At 38.7% G+C, this 12,276-nt stretch overlaps 1 protein-coding gene across 1 annotated transcript in view; it reads left to right on the top strand.

Moving 5' to 3' along the window:
* The window catches only part of ST8SIA6 (ST8 alpha-N-acetyl-neuraminide alpha-2,8-sialyltransferase 6), a 119,759-nt gene that overhangs the window by 86,031 nt on the left and 21,452 nt on the right, over window positions 1–12,276 (top strand). Inside the window, exon 4 of the mRNA XM_004578581.2 lies at window positions 1,616–1,702. Within this exon, the coding sequence (XP_004578638.2) occupies window positions 1,616–1,702 (87 nt within the window). The remainder of the gene's footprint in view (window positions 1–1,615; window positions 1,703–12,276) is intronic.

Here is a 12,276-nt window from a genome sequence, read left to right as displayed (position 1 = left end):
TCTGTCCTCAAACGCCCTCCTAGGCACATTAGCAGGGATCTGGATTAGAAGTGGAGCAGCCAGGACAGGAACTGGCACCAACAAGGGATGCTGCTATTGCAGGTCATGACTTTACCTATTAAGCCACAGTGGCAGCCCCAATCATGATGTCTTAAAATACACTTCTCATTATCTTAGTTAGATATGATATTTGTGTTTGACCCCTCCCTTTTCATTGTCAGTTTCATTGAGAGTTGTAAGAAAGTGGATCTTTCATTACTTTTCCTCAGAGACCTTGTATACATAGTGCTTGAACTGTTGTCTTATTTTCAATGTTAAATGATTTAAAACCATGGCTTGGTGGTAGAAAAAACTTCCCCAGATGGGAGAGGCTTGCTGTGGTGGTGTGTCCCTCCTAAAGAACCAGAATCAGAAAAAGTCTTGAGTAGATTGCTGAATGTATCTTTCTTGTCTCTGGCTAAACGATGATTTGCACAGGATTCCAGAGTATGTTTCCATCATGTGTAGATAGGCAGTAGTTACTTCAGCTAAGCAAGTTTGATATATAGACAAAACTTTGGGTTGTAGGACCTATGAAATAATGTATATCTGTTAGAGGTAGAAGCTTTGGTGCTGTAAAACTGTTTTTAATCTCTCCCATGGTAACTCTTTGCTTTGCTTCTCTTTAATATTTAATGGAGTCTTTCGAGATGTTTAGCTTTTCCCAGCTGGGTCACTGGGAACCCAGGACAAGTGGTTTGATTCAACAATGAAGGAAGAGAAACCCAAAGGAAGGTACATTTCAGGATGCAGGAGCTGCAGGGCTGACTAAGCTCCTCACCTGTAAGAAACACTTGCTTTTAGTCACAGACTTGAAAAGATATTCAGTTATTCAGTGTGGATGGGGTAGTGATTTTCCAAGACACAGCCCTTTGCTGCTCTTCCCCTTCCTTGCCCCCTAACCAACATGTCTTCCATCTTACTGTTGCAGAGCCTAGATCTCCAATGGCAAAAGAATCACTTAGCTGTTTAAGCCAACACTTTAAGGGCTTTCTCACTCAAAACAGTGTTTGGATGTTAGATGAGAACCTTGAGAAAACTGCAATGGTCTGTGCCTAAAAGGATGGTGGCATTTTAGATGGAGCGAGTGCTTTGGACTGGGATTCTATTCAGTGTGTCTCAGATTATCCTGCTTGTTCTATGGCTTTGTTACATCAAATACATCTCATGTATTTAATCTGGCTTTTGGATGTTCTACTAAAAGTTAAAGCCTGAGGTAATTGCTTTGAGGAAATTTTATCAATATACCCCCAGTAAATCTATCAGAAAGTAAATAAAGAAAAATATCAACCACATAGTTACAATGCACACATACATACTCACAAACACACAGGTTGGTACACAATCACAGTTTTAATACTAGACCTGGTTAAGATATGTACAGCTTACAGATTTCTAAATCCACATAATAAATATTTGCAAATTGTATGCTTCTAGATGTTTTGAAGGGAATGTACTTTCCTTATTTCAGGAAATATATAGAGGGTTCAAGTGAGTAGATTATAAAAACATGTCCTCAAAGAAGACTTTTGAGTGAAATATTCATTTCCTAATTCCATTGACATTTAACTTTCAGGTACTCAGAGGATGACTTCCTCCGGATTATCACAAACATACAGAGCTGCCCATGGAAGCGACAAGCAAAAGAATATGAGGATTTTAGGTAAAAAAAAAGTTTTCTCATAAATAATATGACATTAAAATAGTTTTGTTCAATTTTTTTGGTAGAAAAAGAAGCAAGATGTCATGCTAAAGAATGATAAAGGAGGGATGGCAGGCACTTGATTTAATGGACAAAATGCCTGTTAAAATGCCTGCATCCCACATTAGTGTGCCTGGGTTCGAGACCTGGCTGCAGTTCCTGACAGATGCTCCCTACTGCTGATGGAGGCTTTGAGAGGCAGTGGTAATGACTCAGGTAATGAAGGGACATGTGGATGGAGTTCTTGGCCCCTGACTCTGGCCCTAGCCTAGCCCTAGCTGTGGTTGGCATTGGGGAGTGAGCCAGTGGATGATAACTCTCTCTCTCATTCTGTCTGTCCACCTTTTCAATAAGTAAATGAGTAAATCAATAGATAATTATAAAAAATGTGGAAGAGGCCAGCAGACATTAACAATAAATAAATCCTAAGGCCCTCTCGTGAGGTACAAGGTGTTACCTGACCATTGCTGTACAGAAATTTATCATTTTACTACTAAAAGTAATTACAAAAAGTTCCACATTTAAAAGAAAAAAATATTGTGCTTTGTATTCAATTTTAGTATATTTTATCTCTGTATTTTTATGTAATTATTCTGTAACTAATACATGATAGTATTAGGGAATGTTTGGAAAGCTATGGAAGGAAAGAATAACAACTGTTATCCTACACTTTAGAATGAAAGTTTTTTTTAAGTAAGTTTTTGTTGTTGCTGTTTGTTTATTTAAGTAGGAGTTTGGCAGAGAGATTTCAGGTTTTTTTTAAAAATATTTTTTTGAAAACTCAGAATTACAGAGAGAGAAGGGGGTAGGGAGATGAAGAGAGAAGTATCTTGCATCTGCTGGTTTACTTCTCAAATGGTTGTGACAGCTGGACCTGGGCAGATCCAAAGCCAGGAGCCAGGAGCTTCTCCCAGTCTTTCTATATAGGTGTCAGGGACCTAGCCACTTGGGCTATCTCTTGCTGCTTTTCTAGGCTGTTAGTGAGAAGCCGCTTCAGAAGTGGAGCATCCAAGACTTGAACTGGAACACATCTGAGATGACAGAGCTGCCGTTGGCAGCTTTAGCCAGTATATGCCACAGTGCCAGCCCCTATTTTGCCTTTTTGCATATTCCTGTTTTCATTGTTAACTTCCAACACAGATGTCATCCAGAAGTATGAATTGCTTTAGGTAACAACCTAGAGAGGAACTACCGACCTGACAAGGCTAGGGTATCTATTGGCCATCAGAGAAGTATCTGTTGTGCTAGAGAACTTGTATCCCACCCAACAATTCAGTGTTGCAGCCACATTCTGTGGGTACATGAATACTCACCTGGCAACCTGGTGTCCTACCATCCCCACATTGTATGGAGCTAAGTCAGTTGTTCTGTGCTTATCTGATATAAATCGTGCTACTTTGCTTTTTTTTTTCACTACCCATTCTTACAGTTTTCTGTGTGTCTGACAGAAGTTTTGTCTCATGCCAGATTGCTTTATTTTATTATCAATTCAGAGATTTGTCGTTAGTTGATTGTATTTTCAAAGTTTAGTTTAAGCATTAGGTTTTTATGACTAGTGATTATTGGCTTCTTCCCGAAGAGCTCAAAGAAATATCAACTGATTGACTCTTTTTCCTGTGAGAATGGAACTGTTCTTGCTTGCCCTGTGCTGCTCCTCCTTCAGTCAGTGTTTGCTGGTATGGTTGGGCCAGCGTCTTTGATTCTGCTCCCAATATGAGAGAGGAATTCTGGGGGCAAGTGACTTCCCGACTGGATCAAAGCTGAAAGTGGACATTCTCCATTGGGAGGACACATGGATGCCATGACTTCCAGTATGTACCGTGTCAGTATGTACATTTCCTAACAGGCAGTTCAGGATAAGAGGCTTAAAAAATGATTCCTCTTGTGCTGTTTTATTTTCAGGATATTTTGTTCTACACAATCCTACCCAGGGCTTGTGGGGAAATCCTGGTAGCAGAGAGATCAGTAAAAAGTTGGACAGATAATCATAGCCTAAACAGTCACAAGATAGTGAGTGGCAATAAAGTCTGTCTTTGAGAGACCTTGCTATACTTACAGAATAAACAAAGAAAGGAAGAAGGGGGCATTGAGATATTATGCTATGTTGTGCTACTGAGGATTAGTCCAATGTAATTAACCAGAAAGAGTAGTGACAGCTATAATCCAAGTAGAGACAGAGGGACTTCTCTTTCTGCTTATTCTCTCCTAGGGATAATATGGACAAATAAAATGTAGACAAAACACCTTTTGAAATGCATTGAGTAGCCTACAAAGGCAGAGAGAATTCATAGATCGAAGATACAGAAGCAGAGGGAAGCCAGGAATGGCATGTTAGTCAGCTTTTCATCACTATAACATGCTACCTGGAGAAACTAAATTATAACAAAAGGAGGTTTATATTGGCACATGGTACTGAAGGTTCAAAACTGGGAGGCCTTCTTGATTGAGCATCTGGTGACAGCATTCTTGCTGGCAGAATCCTGAGGTGGCAGAGACCATGGCATAACAACTTACAGTGCTTGTGTCTGTGTCTGTCTGACCTTGTAAACCCACATGATTAGATCGTAGGCCCAACAAAACAGCCTAGTCACTTCCTACCAGGTCTGCCATAGCAGTTTCTGCTACCTCAGTGCCATTCAAGATTTTTTGGATCCAACCTTTCTGTACTAGCCTTTGGGAGCCACCCAAAGGAATGTGCAAAGCATAGCAGGAGGTGAACCCAGCATGGCAATGCCTTTTCTCACAAGGAACCTGTGGATGTAAAGTGACTGAGAAGCTGAGCAGAGTTTCCAGCAACCCTTGAAAGGGCAGCTCTCCAAAGGACTGAAGGACAAATCTGAATCATTTCTAGCCTTGTTTGGATTTGCAGACCTGCCCTTAGCCTAGGTGCCCAACAAAGGTGACAGTAAATCCTCTATGGATGAAGGTAATGTTTTTCACAGCCTTAAATTTTCTCTGTAAGTTGATTGCATAAACATATGCTTTAAATGTATTTTCTTTAGAAATTTTTTTTTGTTCTCTTTTTCTTAAATCAATCTATTTAAATCCAAAACTGCCTGAGTGTTACTGCTGCTGATTGTGATGGACAGAAGCTCTATAAATGGATGGCTTCCTTTTACTTTAATATGACCTCAGTATTAAAAGCTCATTGGCAACTGTGATGCTTACTCAGTGACCTATTCATCCCTTTGGGGTCAATTGAAGTAGACATCTGGGGCTATATCACTTATTGTTTGTTGTCATTCAAGAAAACATTCATAGTGACATTTATTTATTTACATGAATATTTATAACATAGTAATGTATTTTAATGGGCATATTTGTAAGTTATATAAATTCTCAACAGAAATCTGCAATCACATAACAAATGGCCTATCTTCCCAATTTATTAATGTAGCTAGCCAAATGTAGGGAGCCTCTAGTCTATTTATAATGAAATAGAAATGTCCTCTGTTATTATGAATGCCAAGCAGTTTTCTATTTTATCTATTTACAGCATTTTATAGCAAATTTTTGAAAAGTAAAATGTGAGCCCCAAAAAGATATTAATGTTTTTAGTAGCCATTACAAAAATTATATAAAATTCTATTGAATATAAACCAATGGATATATTCTAGATATACCTCTAAGTCAATTATTGAATCCTCCCACTATTGACATGTGGCATAACTTAAAAATGATATGGTTTCACTATTTGCTATCACAGAATACTGGGGATAGGCTATATATGAATGAAGAAGGGTTTATTTTGCTTCATGGTTTTAGAGGTTTCTACCCCCGATTCACTTAAGCCCTATTTATTTGGCTCTCTGAAGAGACCAGAGATGGTTGTAATGGAGTAGCAGAACAATCACACGATGAGCAGAGAGAATGGCTGAGATAACTGAAGCTTTTATAACTAACTCCTTCTTAAGGACTTGCCCACCATGACCTAAAGACCTCCTGCCAGGTTACCTTCCAAACACCACAACTGTGTTTTAAGTTTCTGCCTTCTCACTATCATCAACTCAAAACGCTTAGGTTAAAACTGAACAATCTGAATTAGTCACATTTTATTTACACCATAGCAGTGGTCAAATGATTTAAAAACTAGATAGCATAAAAGTTATTCTTCTTAAATAATTATTGTCCTCCCTGGTAAAGGGGATAAAATATATTCATTAACAAATATTGGCTTAGGATTTTCTAGGTCAAAGCACTTTACACCCCTTTGTGCTTGATCTAGTGTTGGGTACAAAACAAGGCCTCCATAAATATATTAAGTAAATGGATGCATAAAAATAAATAAGGGAAATGCATAGTTTTCTTACTGACTGCAAAGAATTTATAGTTAGTTTGGAAGGACAAGACAGAAAAATATGAATATTTATGGTTGTATATAAAAATGATTTATACTAATGCTATGATCTATCAATACAAGATCACTGTAGGATATAATTCCTTGAAGCAGTTTGTGGAGAATAACAGGACTTGAGCTGTAGCTGTCAGGTTTGTGGACAGTGAAAGAGAGAGAGAGAGAGACTCAGCAATAAAGGCCGCAAAATTTCAGTACCAGTTGGGCAAGAAATATGAGCTTACACTAAAAGACAGACAGTGGATGACCTATTTATGCATAAGGCTCTGATGATCGGAGTTAAGGAACACAAGGCATATTTTGCTAGCAAGTTAATGACATAATGAATGCACTTGTTTGATCAATATAGTGTTGCATGAGCTGAAGTATTTATGTCAAGTTCTTTTGGGACACTAAGTATTTTATTGTCTTTCTATCTCCAGTGTCTAGCATATAGTTGCTACACAATAAATAGGTACATGACCTGGACTTGATGAGTTGACTTCTAGCTCAAGGACTTGATGGATCTTGGGTGATTTACTTCTGGTTCTTTAACTGAGGAAGAAAAATAAAATGAAACATTGGGATTTGGTTGATTGGGAATAATCATGGAGCTGCTGACAAAAATGAAGATTTTGGAGAGAAATTGCTTTCAAAATAAGCCCACTTTGAGGGCGAGTGTTGTGGCAAGTGCCTAAGTTGCCACTAGAGTCCCAGCAACCCATATTACAAGTACATGAGCTTCAGACCTACCTCTGGTTTCTGTATAATTTCCCACTGATGCACAACGCAGGAGGCAGCAGATGATGGCCCAAGCTGAGTTCTTACTCCTGTTCCTTAGATTGAATTCTTAACTCCTGGTTTTGACCAGACTCAGCCCTCTTACAGGCCAGTGGGAGCAGATCTTGTGACACAGTGAGTTAAACCAGTGTTTTCAAACTACTGCTTGTTATACCAGCATCCCATATGATGGTGTTGATTTAAGTCCTAGCTATTTCAATTCAGTCCAGTTTCCTGCTGATACATCAAAAAAAAAAAAAAGTTAAAGATGGCCTAAGTACCTGGAACCCACCACACATGCACCCTTGTGGGAGACACCAAGATGGAGTTCCTGGCTCCTGGCTTCAACCTGGCCTCATTCTCATTCTTGCCATAATTTGAGAAATAAACCAATAGACAGAAGACATCCTTTACCCATCTCCCTCCCCCACCACATTGCTATTCCTCTGCCTCACTCAATTCTGCCTCTAAAATGAGTCAACATTTTAAGAAAGTAGAATAAGCCCACTTTGGATAGACCATGTTTGAACTGACTTTGAAACTCCAAAATACATGGAGAAGACCTTTTTTTTTGGTGTAGAAAAATATAAATGCTAAGATACAGCAAATTCCACACCAAATATTTATTGCTGAAATATGGTTTTCTTAAACTTAATTTTACACCTTTGTCAAACCAGTGGTTAAGAATGTTGTACTGCTGGGGCCTGGCGGCGTGGCCTAGCAGCTAAAGTCCTCGCCTTGAAAGCCCCGGGATCCCATATGGGTGCCGGTTCTATTCCTGGCAGCTCCACTTCCCATCCAGCTCCCTGCTTGTGGCCTGGGAAAGCAGTCGAGGACGGCCCAAAGCTTTGGGACCCTGCACCCGCGTGGGAGACCCGGAAGAGGTTCCTGGTCCCGGCATCGGATTGGCGCACACCGGCCCATTGCGGCTCACTTGGGGAGTGAAACATTGGATGGAAGATCTTCCTCTCTGTCTCTCCTCCTCTCTGTATATCCGGCTTTCCAATAATAATAAAATCTTTAAAAAAAAAAAAAAAAGAATGTTGTACTACTGTAGCTTTGATGATCTGTGATTACTTTAAAGTTTGTTGCATTTGAGTGAAAAAAAAAGAATAAATAAAGTTGACTTAGGTAACAAATATTGCCTTTAATTTTTTACTTTTATTTGCACAGTGGTATAGTTTGTTCTTTTGTTACAGGTTCTGAGGCTTTTATTCATTTTTCAAAACTTGACTGTGGCTCTGAGAAGTTGGTAACCTAATGCTCTCAGTGTTTCAGTTTCTATCTCCTCTTAACCTTTACCTGCAAACACAAGAGATTTAACTTGAAAAGTTCTTAGAAGTTCACTTCTGTTGTTTCATAAAACCCTTGTATGGGAACTTTTGTGCATGTTTCTGGGAAAAGGATCCAAACTTCTGTTGGATTCACAAGGAGTCTAGAATATCCCAAATGGACTGCAGTATTTCTCAGGACTGTACGTATACCACAAGCTTGAGTGTGACATGGGATCAGGTTGCTTCTAAACTTGGAACTTCAAGAGGGATGAAGTCAGAGTTGAAGGTATCTTGCTTCCTGTTTTGCCTTGGTGGCTAATATTGGTTAGACACAACTATATGAGGTCAACTGTGTTGAGGTGTCTGCTTTTTTTACATTTAAAACCCCTGTATTAACTCTCCTGTTAGAATATATTCATTTTTCCCCCTTAGAACTTGCCAACACACAGATTAATTTATGAACGTTTACATGGATTTCAGTCTTAAGAAATTTCCACATTCTCCCCCTCTCATTTGTAGAAATTGATGGCATATCAGTTACTTTAGTGTGACAAGCTGAGATTGAGAATATAACATTGAGATGCTTATATTTAAATTACACATGGTATGAAATTCCTCCTACCCTTGCATATCTACCTCTTCTATTTCACCCTTTAAGTCTCTTTTGTGAAGCTCTGGGAACTTCTGGTAAGCAGGTTTTATCCCAGCAGAAGATCTTTGAGCTTCAGTAATTAGTCTTGGATTCCATAAGTAAGTTGCATGGTAATTACTACATTAGCTTCTTGAATGATTTTCTACCTTAGAAGAACTGCATTCATTTGTGTAACCAATTACAGAAAACCAATAGATACACAGCCACAGTGCTTAATTTTCATGTTAACTTTACTTCCCCCCCCAAAAAAGTGAATGTTATTATTTTGTTTTTCAGTTTCTTTTGGATTTTCTCATTCCATTTAACTGAAAATTATTTTCAGGTTTCATAGAAGTGGATTGGAATCCAAGAGGCAGAATATTATCAATCACATGAAAACCCAGTGGTGAAGAACAGTGCTATTCTGTCAGTGCACATGCTTAAGACTCATGCAAAGAAGATACGTTTCAAATGATTTATAAAACAGGTACTTTGTACCTGTTTACTTTGTTACAGATAACTGTTATATGGCAGCAACTTTATTAAGACTGGAATTATCCCTTCAGGTTTGATTAAATTAAATTTTCTTGGGAGTTGCTGGTTTGTCTTTCTGGTTGTTGGATATCTAAGGCAAGATTCCAGCGTTGCATTCATTAATATTTCTAAAATGACAACTGCTGTGTTGATCTCATTTTTTCAACCTCTTCGGAAAACATGGTGTTAAACAGAATAAACTTACATACAACATCATATATGCTTATTTCAACTGTGTGACAGTTATATCATTGAAAGTGTCATTTAGTGATTTAGCATTTCAAAAGGATAAAAATCCTGCAAATTAATACATAAATGAGTTAATATTTTGCAAGAAGTCATGAACTTAGACAACCACACTTAGTTTGACACATAAAGTTTTCAGGACTCTTTGAAAGTATTTGTCCCATAGTAGTCATATTGCTGGATTTTGGTTAGTGTCTTATGAGTTTACACTTTTTCATTCAATCAGCGTTTACTGAATACTGTGTGTGTTCTGTGGTACAGATTTCTTGGAGAGATGCAGAGTCATCTCTGTTTGGGGCTTCTTTTGATTGTAAAACCGTGTTCTTTTTTCCCTGAGAAGCTATTCTCCTTTCCATTCCCTTTAAATGTTTGCTGCTTACAATTCATGTGGGGTGACTATGATGACAGCTGCAGGCAATACAGATTTTCTGGTTTTTTTTTTAAGCTTAGTAAAATGTGTGTGCTTTTTGATAGGTATTTTGGGTCAGAATTCAGTTTGGGAAAGTTGCTTTTTCTTGCCAAGATGATTTTCCACAGTTCCTACCTGTCACATCATCTTCTCTGTGTCATGGCGTATAGCATACCTGTGCATTTCGAAAAGCAACAAAACCACAACTCAGCATTACTTCTGCTGTGTTCAATGATAGAAGGTACCATGCATAGTACGTTTCAGACTGGCTCCTCTGCTAAGTCTTCCGAGTTCAGACTTTGTCATAAACATAAATCACACCCACATGGGATTCATTCATCTCAATTCCATTTCAAAACTTAGCCTCCCATGCTGTACTAAATATTGACTATATTGCTCGGTTCTCCTGTTATAAATACGCCCCTTTCTAAGCCGCTCTGCCTTTCAGATCCTCTTTTGTTTTACAAGGTTACTTGCAATGTCTGTACTTGATGCCTTATGCTGTTTAGACACTGATACGATATTCTTGTAGATAGCTTTCTCCTTTGTTTCAACATTGCCTCTTCCCTTTGGAGTCTGTATTTCCACTGACTTCATTTTCTTTGCTTCAGTAATCATATTGTTTATATTTTACTTTATTTTCATTTCGTTTTACGTGCTGTTCACAAAAATAAGTTGATAAGCTTTAAAATATCAATGTCCATGATAGCTGTTAATGGAAAAACTCAGTCATCTGAGTTGCTGATTCAATTTTGCCTTTATTCATTTTCTCTTTAGACTGAAATCTGTGTTAATTCTATTTTGAGCACAGGGTCACATATACTTTGAAATTTTCTATGGCTGCAAGGTTATTGAATGGGCTGAGGTATAGTTGGGAAGAAACCTCATTTATTCATTTTCTCTTTAGACTGAAATCTGTGTTAATTCTATTTTGAGCACAGAGTCACATATACTCTTGAAATTTTCTATGGCTGCAGGATTAGTTGAATGTTCTGAGATACAGTTGGGAAGAAACCTCAGGAAAATTAAAAATGGTGTGAATGATAGATTCATTTCAAATTTCATATATATTTGCAGTTGAATTAAATTAATGCTCTGGGCTGGGTGTCTGGGGTTCTCTTCCTCTTTCATTTAAAAATATTCTGTACATTGCCCCATCTTCTCTTCCTTTTTGTTTTCAGTGTAGCACCTTTTGGAGGGAGTGGGCAAGAACAATACTCCAAGTCTTGTTTGCATGTTCCCAAATGTTTACTTCCTCAAAATTCTGATAATTCTGTGCTGCACGGCTGCTGGTGTGGCATTCTCATTGCTCTTCTTCTGTGAGTAATCATGGACTGACTCTGAATGGAGGCAGTGGACACTTCCCGTGCCCACTGCATGCAGCCACATTGAAGAAATACCATTTTATTTGCACAACAATTTATGAGTTGCATGTTTTAATCCCCATTCTACTGGGGGCGGGGGGTAAACCGATACCTGGAGACACTATTCCACCAGACTTCCAGATGGTTTCTCTTGGATTTTCCACTGGCATCCCAGACACAGAATAGAAAAGCAAAATGGTCCTCCAACCATAACCCACCATTCTTTTTTACTGTGTTATTTGACTTGGCCAGAGGCTTAATTTTCAGGCAGCTCTGCACAAATCACAAACCCAAATGACATAATTGATTCTGAGCTTTGTCTCATTTCCCAGAGTCCAATAAATTGAACCACATCAATCCTACATGCTTTGTATCTTCTCAGCCTGTCTTATCTTCACCTTTACTGACAACGTTATTTTTCGCTTGGATGACATTGTGCTCTATTTCTCACCCTACTGTCGGTACTGATTTCCTTCCATACACCCTTCCCATTGCAACTGAGTGGTCATTTTATGATTGATCATTCATATGAGCTATCTCTAGTACTGCTCCACCTCCCAAGTCACCACAACAATAAAAGCAAGGCCCTTTGTGTCCATCCTCCTATTCTGCTGACTGTGCCCTCTGCATCAGCCATCTAGACTCCGTTGGGGTTTCTCCAAGTCACCATGTTTCTCCTCTGATCTGTATGGTTGATCATGTTCATCCTTTTACCCCCATGTGCCTTTCTTGTTCACTGATACCCAAAACCAGCTGTCTCTTGGTGTGCTTTTTCTCTCAGATGTGGTTAGGGACAGGGGATTCTCAGCGTTTCTAGGGAGAAGCAAAAAGGGCAGGATGTGGTCAGGAGCTCTGTGGTCTGATAGCATTGTTGGCATTTTTGAAGGCCAGATCTCCTATTCTGTCACTAACTGGATTCGCTGCGGTTTAAACACGAATGCCCAACTATCTGAATGTAACAGTG

This window comes from Ochotona princeps, chromosome 10 (assembly GCF_030435755.1).
Source record: "Ochotona princeps isolate mOchPri1 chromosome 10, mOchPri1.hap1, whole genome shotgun sequence".
NCBI classification, from domain to species: domain Eukaryota; kingdom Metazoa; phylum Chordata; class Mammalia; order Lagomorpha; family Ochotonidae; genus Ochotona; species Ochotona princeps.
Note: the sequence above shows the minus strand (reverse complement) of the source record. Positions and strands in the feature narration are given on the sequence as shown.